The 19,248-nt window shown below is 48.5% G+C and overlaps 2 protein-coding genes across 4 annotated transcripts in view; one reads left to right on the top strand and one right to left on the bottom strand.

Annotated features, from left to right (window-relative positions):
* Window positions 1–15,381, bottom strand: part of FBXO9 (F-box protein 9) — a 407,092-nt gene extending 391,711 nt beyond the window's left edge. The window contains exon 1 of one of the 3 annotated variants that reach the window (XM_078647941.1): window positions 15,173–15,381. In XM_078647941.1, the coding sequence (XP_078504067.1) occupies window positions 15,173–15,175 (3 nt within the window). In that variant the 5' untranslated portion in view covers window positions 15,176–15,381. The remainder of the gene's footprint in view (window positions 1–15,172) is intronic. The other 2 variants (XM_078647942.1, XM_078647943.1) reach the window with 2 other exon arrangements.
* Window positions 15,382–16,493: 1,112 nt separating this feature from the next.
* CILK1 (ciliogenesis associated kinase 1) overlaps window positions 16,494–19,248 on the top strand; it is a 483,141-nt gene continuing 480,386 nt past the window's right edge. The window contains exon 1 of the mRNA XM_078647940.1: window positions 16,494–16,696. The gene's annotated coding sequence lies outside the window, so the exon portion shown is untranslated. The remainder of the gene's footprint in view (window positions 16,697–19,248) is intronic.

Raw genomic sequence — 19,248 nt, 5'->3', positions numbered from 1 at the left:
ACGGCAAGTCGGAGAAGAGGAGGAGTGTCCCTAGGTAGCTCCGATCGGGGCAAAAGCAAGATATGAATTTTCCCCTTGGAACGATCCTCCTCCGTCATGTCGATTTCATGTATGTTTCGGCCTGCCAGCCAGTAGGCCAGCCATTGCAGCTGACAGGAAAAATTATAGGCTCGGAAGTCCGGTGCTCCCATACCCCCAGCCCCAGAGGTAAGCTGTAGCTTAGCAAGTCCTATGCGTCTCCGCCCCGATCCCCATATGAGCTCTGTTAGTAGTGTATCCAGTACCCTGAACGTTGAAGCTGGAATCAGGAATGGTAAGTTAGTAAAATAGTAAATGAGTTGGGGAAGCACCACCATCTTGGAGACTGCCACTCTACCTGCCACCGATAAAGGCAGCGACAACCAGAATTGTATCTGTGATTTGAGTGCCCTCATTGCCCTGCCCAGATTGCCGTCTATCATTTCCTCGGCACCTCTGTAGATTTGGATCCCAAGGTAGCGGAAAGTTGTGTCCGCCATTTGGAAGGTGTATGGCGGAAAAAGCAGTGATGCAGATGGGCCAGTGGCAGAAAAGCAGTACCCACACGACTTGGGTTCGCTTATCGTGAGGCCCGATAACCGGTATTCCTCAAATAGTTTGGGTATAGGGTCCAGGTCACCCCTCAGATCACGGAGGTATAGGATGATATCGTCAGCATAGGCGGACACCACGTGCGTCGTCCCGCCTCTCTGAATGCCACGGTGGGAAGCCACCCACCGGAGCTTACAAAGTAGCGGTTCGAGCGCCAGGATAAATAAGAGCGGGGAAAGTGGGCACCCCTGCCTGGTACCCTTTGCAATGGCCAAGGGCTCTGAGATGCATCTGGACGTTCGCACCCGTGCCGTGGGACGGGTATATAGCAACCTGACCCATGCAATATATTCTGGAGGCATCCCGAATTTTGCAAATGTTGCAAACATGAAATCCCATCTGAGGGAGTCGAAGGCCTGTTTTAGGTCTAGTGAAATACAGCCCTCAGTGCTTAAATCTGCCTGGTCTCGTAGCATCAGTTGGGCTAGCCTCCGGAGGTTCATTGCTGTGCTCCTACCAGGTACAAACCCGCACTGGTCGGGGTGGATCAGTTGGGGGATGTACTGCGCCAGTCTCGCTGCCAGTACCTTGCTCAGTATCTTATAGTCAGTATTAAGGAGAGACAAGGGTCTGTAGTTAGCTAGGTGCATCCTGTCTCTGCCCGGCTTTAAAAGGGAAGTTATCAAGGCTTGGAGGGATGGTTGTGGCAGGGAGTTGGCCCGTAGTGCCTCTTGGTAGATGATTTGTAGGCGTGGGGCGAGTAGGTCAATAAACGTCTCATAAAATTCTACCGGTAAACCGTCCGTCCCAGGAGTTTTATTCCTCGGGAGAGCGTGTATTGCCTGTCTAATCTCTGCTATGGTGATATTACGTTTCAGGTCGTCTCGTTGTCCGCCAGTGAGTTGGGGCAGATCTAAGTCACCCATGAAGTTCTCCAGTGCCGTTTGTGAAAGGCGCTGGTGCGGGCCATATAGTGTGGTGTAGTAGTTCTTGAATGCAGTGTTGACTCCCAATTGAGTCGAGGCCGTCGAACCTTCTTGGTCTATAATTTCCAAGATTGGGAGGTGTGTCGGGGAGTCTCGTATAATGCGGGCTAACAGTGGGCCTGACCGATCAGCCTGTGTGTGCTGTCTGTTAGTGTATTCGTGGTAGTCCAGTAATCTCAGGTCTTCAAGTAGCTCAGCATGCCTTATGTGTGCCTCTTGTAGTGGCGTAAAGTGCAGGTTTGTGCCCACTGCTTCGTGCTCTAGCATTGCCAGTCTACCCTCTACTTCCTTAAGGCTTTCAATCACCTCCCTCTTCCTGCCCACCCGGGTGGCCATCGCCTCCCCTCTTATGAAGACTTTGAATGTGTCCCACTCTATTTGTCTGGAGCTAGCAGTGTCAGCATTCGTAGCGAAGTAAGCCTCAATGGTGTCCGCCATGGACGATTTGAAGACATTGTCTTCTAACAGTTCCGTGGGCAACCTCCAGGTCGGTATCGGTGCCAGGAGCCTACCCCACTGCAATGCCAGTTCGACAGGGTTGTGGTCTGAGAGTGTCTTACCCATATGTTGTGCTGTGAGAACCGCCCCCAGTAGAGAGCGGGAGCAGAACACGCGGTCGATTCTGGTGTGCAGTTGGTGTGGTGGGGAGAAAAAGGTATATTCCTTGTCGAGCAGGTGTTTGCTGCGCCATGTATCCGCTAGGCCCCACCCTTCTGCCCACTGTGCTAGTGCAACTGCCTGTTTCCTGCTTTCGGTGGCGTGTAAGGGTGGGTGTGACCTGTCCAACGTAACATCCAACACAGAATTAAAATCCCCCCCAAAAATCCATTGATATTCTGCCCAATCCGCTAAAACTGCATTAATACTAGTTAAAAAATCCGATTGACCCGAATTTGGTGCATACACACATCCAAGCACAACAGTGGGACCATCCAGTATGCCCCTTACAAATACATATCTGCCCTCTTTGTCTATTCTCTGCTCGACTGGCTTGAAGGGTACAGAATTACGAAGCCAAATAGCGGCCCCCCTCGAAAATGCAGAGTAGGAGGTAGCAAAGAGTTGTCCCCTCCACTTCTTCAGGAGTTTCGAGCTCTCAGCACTGTTCAAATGTGTCTCCTGGAGGCAAGCTATCACGACCCCCCTACGGTTAAGCTGAGCCAGTATTCTGTGTCTCTTGTGAATCGAACCCATGCCCCGCACGTTCCAGGTGCACAAGTTGTAAACATTAAGTGGCCCCATGACTGATCGTAAAATGTGGAAATGTTGAGCCCGTGGGCGAGCATGCCAGGTATACCCTGTGGTGGTAGAGGAGTGCCATGTTAACAGTTAACCCCTGAACATTGAGGTCCCCAGATAAACCGACCCAGGGTCCAAACCATGATACCCAACATGGGTAATAGTCAAACACAACCATGTTCATGTGATGGGGGGTGCAGTCTACTCGGTCCCGATTCGTGCTGACCTGCGGTGACATAGCAAGCCCTTAGCGCGTACATCCCCCAGGCCACCCACTTGTGTGTGGCTATTTATGCGGTTCATACATTACCACCCGGACATTGTTCAAGGCGCTGTTAAAATTCCTCCGCCATTTGCGCCGTGATCTTGGGGAAGAGCTGTAAGCTGTCTGCCGACCCCGATACTTCCGTATGCGTGTCTGAATTGCTGGCCACGTTCCTTGCCGTGTCTGCATCGTGAGCGGCTAGTGCCTCCTCTGTCAGCTGCGCCACCGTCGTTCGTTCCTCCGAGCGGCTCTTTGCATCTTGTCCCTTCTGCGAGGTCCGTGTTGAGGGGCCTTGGCCAGTATCGGAGGTAGGGCGTCGCCGGCCTGGCGGATTCTGATGCCCGTCGCTCCCATCGTCGGCAAATGGGTCCTGTGAGGCAGGTGGCGTTAGCGTTACTTCCATCCACTCCTCTGCTTCCTCCGGTGAGTCAAAAAAGTGTGATCTGTTGCCATGCAGGATCTTGAGGCGGGCGGGGAACAGGAGGGCATATTTCAATTCTCTTTCACGTAACTTGCGTTTTACCCCCAAGAAGGTAGACCTGGCCCGCTGCACCGCTGGAGTAAAGTCTGGATATACGGATATAGTCTTGTCTTCGTATCGGAGCGGCGCTTTCTCTCGCGCTGCGCGTAGCACTGTGTCACGATCTTTATAGTGAAGGAGGCGCGCGATCAAAGGGCGCGGTGGTGCTCCTGGTTGCGGCGGTCTTGAGGGCATCCTATGCGCTCGTTCCACGCTGTACAGGGCAGTCAGATCCTCTGGGCCTACCATCTTTTTGAGCCAGTCTTCCACAAACTGAGTAGGATTCCTCCCCTCACTGCGCTCCGGAATGCCCAAAATGCGGACGTTGTTGCGGCGGGCTCGCCCTTCTGCATCATCCACCTTGTCCCACAGCTGTTTGAGTTGTTTTTCCAAGACTTCCAGCTTTGTGGAGTGATCCGTTTGCTGGGGTATTAGATCGTTGAGTGCGAGTTTCTGCTCCGATACCCTCTCCGCCAGTTTGTTGTGATCTGCCCGGAGCAATGATAGGCCCGTCGCCATGTTATCCATGCGTAATTCTAGCGCCTCTCTTGTGGCCCGTATTTCATACAGGATAAGGTCCAGTTTGGCATCCTGTGTTCCTTTCCCTGTCGGTGGGACAACGTCCATATTGGAGGAGGACAGTGGGTCTTCCGAGCCGGTGGACTGCATATCCGTCGATGCGCCCTGGTCCTGGGCCTTGCCCCTGTGCCTCCCCATGGATCTAGTGTGCAGGGCGACGCTGTGCCGATCACACGTCCCTCTCACAACCCCCACTACGTAGCGGCACACAATATCCTGTGTCCGGGCTGCCCCTGTAGTAGTTAATCCGATAGGAGAGGAGGCGGCAGTAGCACAAGAACCCGTGTGGGCTGAGGGGGTCCGCTGGCTCCGTGGCAGCTGTAGCGCCTTGGAAAGATGCAGCAGCGCTATGGTTAATGTCCTTCACGAAACAGTAGTGTGGGCTTTGGCGGGGGTGGCAGGTATTGTCAGCTGCGTGGTATGAGGGGACCTCCAGAGGGGAGGCCAGAGGCGCCGCGTAGCAGCCCCGGCAGAAGCGTTCTCGGGTGTGGCGTCGTTACCTTTGTGTCTCGATCTAGGTGGGCGCCATGCCGCCGCGTGGGTCCGCCTCTGGTAAGGTATAAGCAGGGACTCCACAGGTGTCCCGCTGTGCTTCCTGTGTCGTGGCTCCGTGGTCGTGGCTCAGAGCCCCGGAGTAGGTAGCTCCCAGCGCTGTCGGCCCGGTATTCCCGGTGATCCCGGAGAGGAGGTAAGATGGCGCCCGCCAACACCGTTGCGGCGCCGGCCCGTGCAGTGCAGCCGTTGCGTGTCCCCAGTCTGGTGCAGCGGTCTCTTGGCCACCCCAGCTCTCGCCGTGATCCCGCAGCTCCCACGCAGCACTCAGGCTCTCGGGTGAATGCGGACAGCGCCGCGGTGGAGCCTCGGGTGGTAGTCTGGTCCAAGTGTGTCGCCGGCCGGGGTCGGACCTGGGAGGGCAGGGCGGGTCTCACAAGGCTTCCCGGAGGGGGCGAATCTGTGCGGGAGGAGTAGGTGTAGGAGGTCAGGCGTGCGGTAGTGCTCAGCGCCCACGTTCACCTCCGGCGCCCACACAGAGCTCCGCCGGCCGCAAGCAGCAGGTCAGCCCTCCCGCAAATCGAGGTCGCGGCTCCACTCGTGGCAGCAGGCCCCGGCGAACACAGTGTTCTTTCTCGGTTCTAGACGGCGTCGGAGGGTGGTAATTCTCCGTCGCCGCTCCTCCCTCTCCTGCTGAAGCTCCGGGTGTCAAATTCAGGTGGGTGGTGTTGCTGGGAAGCAGGATAGGTAGCTTGTATCGTGGGCTATGGACGGAGCTCAGGAACTACACGTCCGCCATGGTCGGCTCGTAGCCACGCCCCCCCTTCTCAGAGTTAAGTTTAAGGCAATTACTGGCCATCCAGTCTTTGATGGCCAGCATGCCTTCTTGAAAGCGTTCAGCCACCTCTTCTCCATCATTGTTGATGGCGAGCACCAACTGTGTGTCGTCGGCGTAGGAGGTAAAGCTCATCCCATATGATTTAATAACTCTAGCTAGGTCCGACACATAGATGTTAAAAAGTGTCGGACTAAGGGATGAGCCCTGAGGAACCCCGCAGGGTAGAGACAATTCGGCCGACTGAAATGGTCCTAATGTGACAGTCTGTGTTCTTCCCGCCAGGAAGGAGGCCAGCAAGTTCTTAGCTCGGAGTTGAATGCCGATGTTGGCGACACGGTCGATCAGAATAGAATGATCGACCGTGTCGAAGGCCGCAGATAAATCCAGTAATACTAGCACTGCCATCCCTCCCTGATCTCTAATGAGTAATATCTTCGGCGGCTTTGATGAGAGCGGTTTCCGTGCCGTGAAGCTTACAGAAGCCGAACTGCGTGTCGTCTAACAAATGATGTTCCTCAAGGTAGTCAGACAACTGACAATTCATTGCTCTCTCTGCGACCTTAGCCAGGAAAGGGAGGCTGGCTATAGGTCTGAAGTTCTTCAGTTCATCTTTATCCAGATGCGTTTTTTTTACAATCGGTTTTAGAAGGGTGTTTAACATATCGGGGTAGATCCCTGATTTAAACATGGCGTTGCAGATTTGCATAATTACCTCCGTGATGGAGTCAATTATAGGAAAGAGAACTTTAGGTGGACATGGGTCCAAAGCTGATCCTGTTTTTATGAGTTTAATAATATCAGTTGTTTGTAACTCATTAATTTCTTTAAATTGAGTTAAGGAACATTCGGGAGGTATAGTATTGGTTGGATAGGCGATGGAATTATCCTTAGATGAGAACTCTCAATAAATATCGTTGACTTTTGCATGAAAGTAGTTAGCCAAAGCGTCACAAAGGGCTTGTGAAAGGGGGGGGGGGGGGGGGGGCAACATCAGGTGCTTTCCCTACCAATTTCTTCACTACCGCGTACAGTTGTTTGTTGGAGTTCTTTGCATTTTCGATTTGTTCACTGTAGAACTTCCTTTTTGCTTCAGTGATCATCTTTTTATAATTGGCAAGTTCCTCCTTATAACGAGATTTACTTTCCGTAGCATAGGCTTTGCGCCAGTGTCTTTCTTGGTTCCTGCAAATTTGCTTTTGTTTTCTAAGATCTTCCGTGAACTAAGGTGCGGAAGGCGCCGTCCTATTTCTTGAGATTGTTTTATTTCGTACCAATGCATTCATAGCATTGCTCATCCATGCCGTGTATTGATTCATAGCTATATTTGGGTCTGTGGAAATGACTGGGCGAGTCTTGTCAAGAAGCGTTGTAAGTTTTACGTTATATATATCCTTCCAGACCTTAAGAGGCCCCTGACTGAGTGCAACCACCTTATTTATAGGGGCGTCATTAATTGATATTGTGCAAAAAATGGCATGATGATCGGACCATAGGAGCGGGAGGATGTCTTGTGTATGAATCCCCTTAAAGTTGGAAAAAATTCCGTCCAGTGTATGACCAGCCTCATGCGTGGGTAAGGTGATAAATTGAGAGAGCCCAAAAGTTTCCATGTCGGTCAATAGGGCTTGAGTTTCACTATTATCTAGCTTTTCTAAATGGAAATTAAAGTCGCCTAAGACCGAAAAAGAGTCCTCTGTCACTAAGGATTCGAGCATGGTGTTTAGATTTGAAAGAAATTCAGCGTGTGCTCCTGGGGGTCTATATAGTAGCGCTCCTTTAAAATTATGCGAGGGGGACAGCATGATTGCAAATTCCATCGCTTCGCATGTTGGTGAAGGGACTGAAGCCGTCCTTACCGTGAATGTATTACGGGAGATTATTGCCAGACCACCTCTCTTTTTTCCCTGTCTATCCTGTCGATCGACCCTATATCCTTGAGGTACGGCAACCACTAAATCGGGATCGGACGCACTGTCCATCCAAGTCTCAGTAACAAATAATATGTCTATGTTTCGGTCAGTGATCAGCTCTGCTATATCCGGTCTATGCCTACCCAAAGAGCGGGCATTGATGAGTGCTATAGTTATTTTTATAGGTTTATTATTATTACCATTCCTGGGGCTAACAGTTTTGTTAATGAAAGGTAGTGAAGACTTGCAGTGTGGACAGCTTGTGATTGTAGTCCTTAACATATTCGCTGGATCTTGCCTTATACAGTTGAGCATAGCTTCAAGGTAGATAACCAACCAGAATAAAGATATTATTTGGAATATCTAACCTTTTTTAACACACTCTCTGCACTTCACTGTATCTACACTTACACGAACCGCCTTCCCTACAACAAACCAGAACAGGATCTAGAAGACCTGATACACATTAAAGAGCTGCTGCTGTGCGGCATCAGATTGGACCCAGACGTTCAGACTCTATCCACGACACGCTGGGCATGGCGGAGACTCAGTGGAGTGCTCAGCTTTCATTCCTTGTATTTAGGACTTGACAAGTGAGATTTATTCCACGCTCCGCCTCCCTCCACCTGCGCAAAGGGCATATAGCACCCACTTCGAGTCTATTTACTTACCTTGCAACCTGACTCTCCAGCACCGCTCCTCCCCCCTCCCCCCCTCAACCCTGGATGCCAATACACCATCATCACCCTAGCCTGTCAACTCACTGACCCTTAGAATGGGCTGTGGCACCCGTTCTCCAATCTTCATCCCAAACTAACCAATTTTCAGTTAACGGATTGCTGGCCAGAGCATAGCTTCACCCTCACGGTTATTGCTGCTAAAAATAAGTGCTGCTGTGCTACACAGCCACACTGCCCCATGTATAACAATTGTATGGTACATTCAAACTCGCCCCCCCCCCCCTTCGCCCTCTACCATTTATGTTGTCCTTCATGTATTCCGTTTAAAAAAAATCTTAATTAAAGCATAAAAAAAACAATTAGGAGAAAAGTTCATTAAACTGTACTTGAACATTAGAGATTGAAGCTTTCACAAAGGCTTTAATCATGGCCACCTATTAAGGGCTATGTTTGTTCAGAAATTCCCCAATGTATGGGTGTCAGCTTGACCTTAAAGAAAGAGTTTTTAAATTTAGATTTGAAAGTTTTGTGCACTTGTGGGAGCAGTTGCAAGTGATCTCTGAAGCTGGTTCTGTGGCCTTGAATGCCTTTTACGAGAGCTCTTGGTGAAGTCCTGGAGAGAAGGAATGCTCCAGATGGAAGTATGCACTTCTAAAGTCTGGAGAGGTAACCAGTCATAATACTGTCAATTTTTCTGGTCCCATTTTCTTAAATGCACCAAGATTCTCTCAACGTGAGGCAGGATGAAAGGGATGTCTGCAGAGCCTTGCTTTAGATAACTCTGAGATGAAGAAAATGTCATGGGTAGGATAAGCTATTGCCAATGAGTGACGCTGCAAAGGAACCCCCGGCATAACACAACAGTCACCCTGGTTGGTTCTTATTGATGGTAATATAGCTTGATCACCTGTCCGTCACATCTGATGCCAAACCAGGTTTGATATTTTTAAATTGTGCGTAGCGCAGCTCCGGCTCAAATCTGGTGAAAGGCAAGTTTCAGAATTATTGGCTGGAGCAACCTTCAGTCATGATTTCCTAGTCAAAGCTTTTAAGAACTATTCTTTGCGAATGCACTGTCAAGCAATCAATCAAATAGCATTTGTTAAGTGCAAAACTGTCACCCTTTAGGGTATCTGGGCGCTGTGTCCAAGTTGAAAAGCCAGGCCTAGAGTCGCTTTAGGAAGTCTGCCAGTGAGGGACCTTTGCCGCGCTGGAGGAGAAAGTCATTCCAGGTCCTTGTAGCAATGTAGGAGAAGGAGCGGCGACTGCTGCGACGGATGCAGGGGTGTGAGCGAGTGAAGAGTAGTGCAGGTATCTAGCAGGTTGGTGAAACTTCAGTTGAGGTAGGCAGATCTTAGGTTGTGGAGGGCTTTGCAGGTGTGCGTGAGAAACTTGAACTGGCATCTTTTATGGATGTGGAGCTAGTGGAGACTTCTCAGGTGGGGGGTGATGTGGTTTCATTTGGGGAGGTCCAGCGGATGTGTCTGGCTACACCATTCTGTATGGCTCGGAGTCTTTTGCAAAACTGGGTGGAGATTCTGGCGTAGAGGGCATGGCCGTAGTAGAGTCGGCTGGTGACGAGAGCCTGAGTAATGGTCTTATTGTCACCGTCATATTGATATCCACATTTTCAATAGGTTTGATCATTTCGTTTTTGGGTAATTTGTCTTCACTGGTTTACAATCCTTTGCAACATGCAGTTAAAACATGATATTGTATTGATTAATCCCTGTATGAATTCTTTTATTTGTGTTTGCTTTATATGTATTGGCACTGGTCCCAATAAGGCCTGTTATTTCACAATGTTTCGCAGCGAATATGAGGGTATTGTGTCATGAAATTCAATACCAAACTCTTACTTTTTTTGTCTTTGCATTTCTCGTTCTCTCTTCATTAAAGTGTGGCTTGAGCTCAATCAGCTTGTGTCCGTCATTTTAATACTACCATTCGAAAGCAAGGATATACAAGGGATGTGTAAGACAAGCAAGAGCTAGTGCACTTTGACTCTTTTACTGTTGCACATAATCCAGGCTATGTTTAATTCTTGAAACACCCACTACGGTTAGGTGCACAGCCATCTGTAAATAGTTAATTGTTAACTGATTGCTGGTTTCACTTGAGTTATTTTGTTAGCAGCATATTTTAAACATGTTTTTATAACATTCACGGGAAACAGCCTTTACTAAGAAGTTTGTAAGTTTTTAAAAAGTATGTGCTTTTACAACTCATTCCTTTACCACGCCTTTAAGGTAAGCTACAAATACACACACACGTACACATGCGTTGTAAAAGCATATGCGTTCTAAAAACTGAAGTAAAAGAGGCGTTGTAAAGGGATGCAAAGTATCCCTGCATTGTTCTGTCATACAACCGTTGCAGTCATGCCACTAGGAATCATCTTGCAAAGTCATCCTTTTACCTGTTTTTGTTTGCAGTCACAGTCAATGACCCCAAATTTAGTCTCATGGGATTTGGTTTGAGATAGGCCTCGGGTATCCTGTTGTTTGCGGTCATAGTTTGTGCCATGCAGTAGAGTTTGATATAGCTCTTGGGCATTCATGTTTGCACAGTATCTAACCAGTACTTCAAGAGATCAATGTTGTATCCAGATGAGACTCAAAAGAGTTGGTCGTTATGAATGTATTGGTGGAATGTGAAATCTTTGTTGGCAAAGGGTATTGTAAAACATTCCAATACTGATGTCCGCTAACATCAGTATTGTAACCTTGATGCCCGCTAGCTTTGGAGCATCGGTTGGGTGATGTAAAGTACTTAACCACCCCATCTATAAATAAAGAAAACAGGGTAGGAGCCAGTACACATCTTTGACGTACCCCTTTTCATATTGGAAATTTGGGGGTGGTGTTGCCCTGCGTTCCCCAGCAAACCTGCGCATAATTAGACTCATGTAACTTAACTACAAGTGGCAGGAGCTCTGTTTGCATCTCTAGACCGTTTAAAACTGCCCAGAGCTTGTTGCGCGGCACCGTATCAAATGCAGATTTTAAATATACAGATAAATAATACAAGTAACATTACACCTTCAAGACGTCAGTGTTATTAGCTTTGCTAATGGTTGTTACTTGTGTAAGCTAAATAAGCAACTATGACTTTGTTGTTTATAATTTTTTTAATGCTTCCGTACTGAAATTATAAGACTGAAATAATTATAGCGAGTCTCTTTAAAGTTTATTTATTTTGAAGGTCTTAAGTTTCATCAAAGGCAGTGAAGGGTGGCACTGTTACAGAGTGAAGATTTTTTTTTCACACTGAGGGCGAAAATGGGAGAGGCCGATAGAGACCCCTTTTTAGCACCTGCTTTTTAGAACGGTCGGTGGGACCCGGCCCACTTAACCCCTTCCACGCTCATGACGAGCTGGGCTCGTCATGAGGTAGCCTCCTCGCACGCTCATGACGAGCCCAGCTCGTCACGTAAAGTGCGATTTAAAAAAACTCAGCGTACGGGCGGGATTCCGCCCGCACGCATGCGGTTAAAGCCCTGGGTATGGGATTTGGGGGGCTGAATAGTATTTCCTGTCCTTCGAATGGGTGACATCTCCATAGCTGCATTGGTTTCAGATTACTTATGTGTGACATTTTCAGAATTTCAATGTAATTAGGAGTGACATCCAACGACTATGAGTGGCACTTTCTCGAGAGCAAAATCAAGCAATGAAGACCAGGAAACATAAATACCAGAAATTACACCAATTTGAGCAATGAGAAACTTTAAGATGATCTTAAAACTGCTGCAAAGTACCAGAAATGGAAGGTCAGTTCTCCTCAACAGGTGCCAAAAGCAATACAGACCCTTCTTCTGCTTTCTCCCATGCACATACTCCTTCAAAACACTTCTTCAAAAACGCTCTCATGCGGAATTTCCTCTCATCCTACACTTTACACCTGCTTGCACTGCAGGTAATTGACACCGCTCTCTCCTGTGTGAAATTACCATTCCATGATACAAAACCTTACCAGAGTGATCATTAAATCCAAACTTCTTCATGTAAACTATTGCTCTAACTGAGCTGACGGTGTCTGGTACTGAGCACCTGAACTACTTTAATTTAAAAGAAAGAGCATCTGCACTTCTCAGCACTGCTGTAATACACTTAATGGGAGATCAGCAGCACTTCGGAGGAGCGAATAGGTACCGTACATAATAAGTAGCAGCACTTTTTCTATGTTTCCATTTAAAGTACTGCCTATAACATTTCATAGGTATACGAAACCCCTCCAACCGCATACATCACTATAAGCACTGATTGCTTGCCTCTGTTGGACAGGCCACTTACCAACTTTCTGGTCTACAGGGTTATGCTAGATTTCCCATTGCGTGAACTAGTGCTGGTGCTGCACTGATAGCAGCTGCTGCTGGGCATCTCATATTTTTTATTTTAAAAGTTTTATATAGCGCTAGCTTAACCCTTAAGTATCAGAGCTTTACATACATACATACATACACAGAGTAAACAGCAGCATTACATTACATTACATAGTAAGCTGGCAGTAAGGAAGCAAACCATAGAAACAAAAACACACAGCATGGGCAAAAAATATGCAGTGCAGCGGAGTAGGAGAGAGCAATAAAAGAAAAGGCGAGAGCGACATAATCCGGTCACCCACTATCCATGAATGTCCAGAGAGAGGAGACAACTCGGATAAAGAAGATGACTTTGGAGGCTCAGTGCAGCATTAAAAAGTTGACAGTCTGCAGAATCCTCGGCTATGTTTGTGCCTTTTGAAAATAATCCCTCATTATTGAGGACGTGGGGAGTAGAGGTAACGAGTTGCTCTCACCGCTATCAGTCCTCCTTCGACACCGCTACCTTCCCGGAGAGCTGGAAGCATGCCGAACTCAGCGCTCTACTTAAGAAACCATCAGCCGACCCCACCGACCTCAAGAACTACCGCCCCATCTCGCTGCTCCCGTTTCCGGCAAAAGTCATCGAGAAGACCGTCAACAAGCAGCTGGCCGCCTTCCTCGAGACGAACGGTTCCCTCGACCTCTCGCAGTCTGGCTTCCGGGCCAACCACAGCACCGAGACCGCCCTGATCGCAGCTACCGATGACATCCGAGCCCTACTCGACAACGGAGAAACAGCGGCCCTCATCCTCCTGGACCTCTCCGCGGCCTTCGACACTGTCTGCCACCGTACCCTAGTACAGCGCCTCAGCAACGTCGGAATCCAGGAGAAGGCACTGGAGTGGATCATCTCCTTCCTCGCCGGAAGGACACAGAGAGTCCGCCTCCCCCCGTTCAGATCGGAGGCCACCGAAGTCATCTGCGGCGTTCCTCAAGGCTCCTCGCTCAGCCCAACACTCTTCAATGTCTACATGAGCCCCCTCGCAGCCATCGCACGCCAGCACAACCTCAACATCATCTTCTACGCCGACGACACCCACCTGATCGTCTCCCTCACCAACGACCCCGCCACCGCCAGAACCAACCTGCACAAAGGGATGACAGACGTAGCCAAATGGATGTCGAACAGCCGCCTGAAACTGAACTCGGACAAGACGGAAGTCCTCATCCTGGGATCCTCACCCTCCGCCTGGGACGACTCCTGGTGGCCCCCCGCCCTGGGCAGCGCACCCAAACCAACAGACCACGCACGCAACCTGGGCTTCATCCTGGACTCCTCCCTCTCCATGACCAGACAAGTCAACGCCGTCTCCTCGTCATGCTTCAACATCCTGCGCATGCTACGTAAGATCTTCCGGTGGATCCCCACCGAGACCAGGAAGACAGTCACCCAGGCCCTCGTCACCAGCCGACTGGACTACGGCAACTCCCTCTACGCCGGAACCACCGCCAAACTCCAGAAGAGACTCCAGCGGATCCAGAACACCTCAGCACGACTCATCCTGGACATCCCCCGCCGCAGCCACATATCCGGACACCTGAGAGATCTGCACTGGCTCCCGGTCAACAAAAGAATCACCTTCCGGCTCCTCACCCACGCACACAAAGCCCTACACAACCAAGGCCCAGGATACCTAAACAGCCGCCTCAACTTCTACGCTCCCAAACGCCAGCTTCGATCGACCAGCCACGCCCTCGCCGCCGTCCCCCGCATCCGAAGAGCCACCACAGGAGGAAGGTCCTTCTCCTACCTGGCCGCCAAGACTTGGAACTCCCTCCCGGCCCACCTCCGCCTGACCCAAGAGCACCTCGCCTTCAGAAAGCAGCTCAAGACCTGGCTGTTCGAGCGGTAGCGGACCCCCTCCCCCCAGCGCCTTGAGACCCTCCGGGTGAGTAGTGCGCTATATAAATGCTTTGATTGATTGATTGATAGTCCTGGGTGGACTCTGCCTCTAACCAGTCACGTGGGATGTTCCTATGTCACGACTCTGGCTGCTACCGTAGGTGTATATCACCATGGCTGTCTGTAACCAGTGCACTGACAAAATCAATAAGTGTGGCTTAAACGCATGAAAATTGATCTGCCGATTGTATTGTTCAAAAAGCGAACGACAGAATGTGTTCTAAAAAGCTGACAGAAACACTAGTGACTTAATCTTATGCTCTTGTCTCACACGAAGAGTTCAGAAAAAGAGATTATAACTTGTATCTACTACGAAATATTTTTAATAAAACATTGATTTGCCTACGTTTGAAACAAAAATACGCCACTATTCTGAGCAGTTTAGCATAGTTCCGTTTCACCCTCACCACCAAAATTTGTATTTGGGCTCCGCCCCTGACAAACTGTAAACATACTCTGGGTAGATACGCATCTCCTCTGCTGGCAGGGCGAGATACCAAACATTTTTCTCCCGTAAACCGCCCACATTGGCGATTAGTAATATTACAAAATCAATAGGGCACAGAAGGCTGACCCTGAACCATAGGGCCTTTTGGTTGACAGGAGTTAGGGTGAGCAGGTCCCAACCCTTTGGAAGTGAACACCTGAGTGCCGCATGTGAGTGTCACTGCGTGGTTAATCGCTACAGGGAGCGAGAGGCGTTACATAGCTAACACATCTTGCGCCAGTAACAACAGTGGCGTTTCTATATCCCGCTGATCCCTACTAAATCAAAGTATCTTATAGATATCGCTCCTGTCATTGCGCGGGGGCGGTGCAGTTACCATGCTTCGGAGGTAGCCGAGCTTCTCCTTCCCCCTCCGTCTCCAGCTGGGGAGATCAGCAGCAGAGATCTCGGTCAGAGAATCGGACGACACTGCGGAAGTAAGCACGGGCCCTTCTTGCAGCAGCCATGACGGTCACTCTATCCGAACGAAGTCGAAGTCCCACGGAGGAGGAGTGTACTTCTCTACAGGCACCAAATAACATTGACGGACGAGCAGGCGGTGACACCAAAAAGGGACTACGGTAGCCCTCGCCAGTGTAGTGTAAACGTGTCTGCCATGATGGGTTGGCGGTACCGGTGCTTGTGTTAAGCGACTGTAAAAAAAACACGTATGAAATTAGTTCCGTTGGAGTTTTTAAAGTACGTCAGCGCAAAAGAATTAACGTAAATAGGTAACAATATTTGCGGGCTTATTTACATGCCTCTTGTGCCGCCGGTGCGTCACTTTTTCCCATGTTAAAAGTGACGCACCGGTGGCGCAAGGGGCTGGTAAATAAGCCCCTTGATTTGTAGACTCTAAAATTGATGCGTTGGTCCTTCACACGATAAACTGCGCTGATTTCGTTTCGCGAAAATGTGTTAATGCTTAGTTGATACAGCGTTCTTCAAAAGCACCAGAATCTAGATTCCAAAATTGCTACAGTGTTTATGCAGAAAAGAGACTAGGTTTACTGGCCTATATGATTCGTGACATGAAAAACGAATGTAAATACTTCTAAATAGTTGGAAAATTCCGCTTACCAAATGTGACACTATCACGCCTCTTTTACAAACATTACTTTGCCATTTGGCACGTGAAGTTTCACATTTAAACATCCTCGTTACGGGCTAAGAATTCATGCAAACTTGTAATGTTGACAAAAATAGCCAGGGCTTGCATCCTGAGGTTGTCGCACGGGACGGGGCGGATTTCGCCTGTCCGCCTCAGTATCTGAGGACATGTCCGAATTATTGGCCTGGTAGCATCAACAGCAAACACCGCCGCCATGTTGCTTCAACGATGTCCGCAGTTGACTCAAGTAGAAGCTGTGATGAAAGTATACTTTAGTTTGTTTTACACAAGAAATATATATATGTGTATGTTTCTTGTATTTTGATAAACTAATTAGTACATTTATACTAAGAAGTAAGAACGACTCTTCATGATTCAGAACAATTTAAGGAAAACCCACTGAAGGATAAAAATTAAACTAATACAGTGCTTAAACAACAAATGAGTTTAAAAGACAAAGGGCCAGTTACAGCGCACAGGAGAACTGTTGTGCCAAGAAGGCGCCCGTGAGCAGATGATGTAGTAGAGTCCTTTGTTTATTTCAATTACCGGTCTGTTGCTTCTGCAGATGCTGCTAAGGATTCGGGTTGTCTTCCTGCCATGTAGGCCCCGGCTCTTGGTACACTGATGCCCGCCTATGGCCTTTTCCTGCGCTTCTCTTTGCCCCCGCCTGGAGGAGGACTAGGACTGGATGTCGAGAGGTCATTATCGGTAGTTTAACAGCCATAACGGGTTCGTCGGCACAGCTTGGTAAGTGTCTACCCAGTCAGCCTCTGGGCGGGGAAATTGGAGTGCGGGATGTGGCTTCTATGCACTGGGCAAAGTTATACTGTCCCCAGAGCACACTAATATCAGACTTATCCAACTACTCTGCCCTGAAAGCTAGAATTTAAGAAATGATCTTATATAAAACCCATTTGCTGTTGACGATTTTGTCCTTATCAGCAAGCTTAATTAAGGGAGTTGTCAAGGGTTGCTTAAAATGTATTACTCCTGCGAATGTGGTTAAGGTTGCGCGTACATCTTTGCTTTTGGTAGGTGAACGAAGGTTGCTTAAATCTAGCCAATGTTGCTCAAAATATATCACTACTGGATGAACTAAACATAATGTGTAAATCCACGTATGCTCCTGTGGAACCAGACAATGTTCAATTTACTCCCCCTCTCCACGCTATAGTAACAACTACTTCCCGATCTAACAGTCAACTTCAACCAACCCATAGCACACAGGTTACTCCCCTTTTAACACGACCAAAAGAAAAATCGCTATCTAAAGTTACCCCTCAGATCATTATTGCTAAAAGGAAGAGAGATGGGGCTAAACAACTGGGGAGTCAGGCCAAACATCAAAAATTAAACCCAAACCCCCTACCGCACAACACTCCTAGCAATGCCATATCGAATGCCCCTATCCATGCTTCTCTAATGGCCTCGATAGAAAGTATGATTAAGTCTATAATATCCCCGCTGATTGACAAAATGGCAAGCTTAGGGGACAGGCTCACGGGTGTTGAAGAAGCAATCAAGGCCAACTCACTTCTGGTAAAAACTATGGCAGTATCCACTCAGCCACAGCGCCTAGCCCCCATAGAAACGTTTGAAACCTTCACACAAAGTAAGACCTCCCGCAACCAACTAGCAACCCCACATGTGAAAAGTTTTAATCCTCCTGCCTCAACTGTACGGAGTTCTTACCCTAGAGTAGGGCCAAACAGAGAATTGACATTACATAAAGGAAAAGCCGTCACTCATGATAATATGTTATTTAAAACCGAGCATCTACACTTGCTGCCAGAGGCCGCTACTATTGTGTGTGTCCTTTCGGGGGTACCAGAACTTATAAAGGGGAAACACAAAAGTCATCTGGACCTAAGAAACAAGGTTGTGTTTTGGCTAACCAAAAATAGACCCCTACCACCCAACATCGATGGCACCATACTAAATGTCAGAAGGGTGGGTTGGCTAGGACCTCTTCCTAAGGATATAGCAGGCGACTTGGTTCTTGTTAAATTCAGATCTAAACACGTTGTTCCATTTCTCCAATCCTGGCAGCCACAAATAGGAGATGGTCCTATATCTATCTGGAGCATAAGTGACTTTTACCCTAGATCATTATATGTCCCGCCCAAATGTCAAAAAGCAGAGAGCAACCTTTTGATGGGCAGGAGTGGTCTTGTATCGAGTGGCCGTATCATCTCCACGTCTAACCAATTTGATTTATTATTTCGCTCTAAAATGATTAGCTGATTTATTTTATCGATTTGATTTTATTGTAACATAAGTAATTTTGATGAAATGCACTGATGTATTTTTATGTACTGTTGTTGCTTTTATGATTTTTATATTGAAATCGAATAAAGCTAAGATTGAGTTGAGTTAAATCTAGTGTTGCGCAGTTGGGTCTGAGCAGGCTGAGATTTTAAATGTGGGTAGGAACGATTCTGGTGAGCATTTTGTTTGGTCTAACATTTGTACCTGCTGACCCCAGTCCCATAGGCCCTGCCTTTGGTCCCTTGCTCACTTTGCCACTGGATTCAAGCAAGCCGGGCTGAAGACGGCTGAAATACCAGAAACCGGTCCTCGGAAGCTTGTTTTCGGTCCAGGGAAGGCATGGCTTGGCAGTTCCGGCTGGGCTGTTCCCATGAGGCACAGGGTCAGACTGATTTGCATATGGCCATGTCTGAACTGGGGTGGCAGAGTGGGCTAAAGAACGGTGATGGATTAAACCCAGATCTTTTGACTGGGTGTGAGTGTTTGATTGGTTCAGATGCCCCGTCCATCACCACCCCCTTTTGTACCACTTTGTTCGCCATAAGTTGGCAGGGTATGCTCAGACGTGAGTCCCTTGCTCACTTTGCCACTGGATTCAAGCAAGCCGGGCTGAAGACGGCTGAAATGCCAGAAATCGGTCCTCGGAAGCTTGTTTTCGGTCCAGGGAAGGCATGGCTTGGCAGTTCGGGTTGGACTGTTCCCATGAGGCACAGGGTCAGACTGATTTGCATATGGCCATGTCTGAACTGGGGTGGCAGAGTGGGCTAAAGAACGGTGATGGATTAAACCCAGATCTTTTGACTGGGTGTGAGTGTTTGATTGGTTCAGATGCTCCGTCCATCACCACCCCCTTTTGTACCACTTTGGTTACTCTCACACCTACCCAGCGCCAGGATACCTTCCTGGGTTATAGTGTACACTACAAATCAACATAACATTATGTAGATCTTTTGTTTGCTAGTGGGAGCGCTGTGTCTAGATCAGCTCAGTTTATGTGCTTTTGAAGGGTGCTGGTGATGAGAATCAGAACT

This window comes from Lissotriton helveticus, chromosome 6 (genome assembly GCF_964261635.1).
Source record: "Lissotriton helveticus chromosome 6, aLisHel1.1, whole genome shotgun sequence".
Lineage (NCBI taxonomy): Eukaryota > Metazoa > Chordata > Amphibia > Caudata > Salamandridae > Lissotriton > Lissotriton helveticus.
The sequence above is the reverse complement of the archived record's forward strand: the minus strand, read 5'-3'. Positions and strand labels throughout refer to the sequence as shown.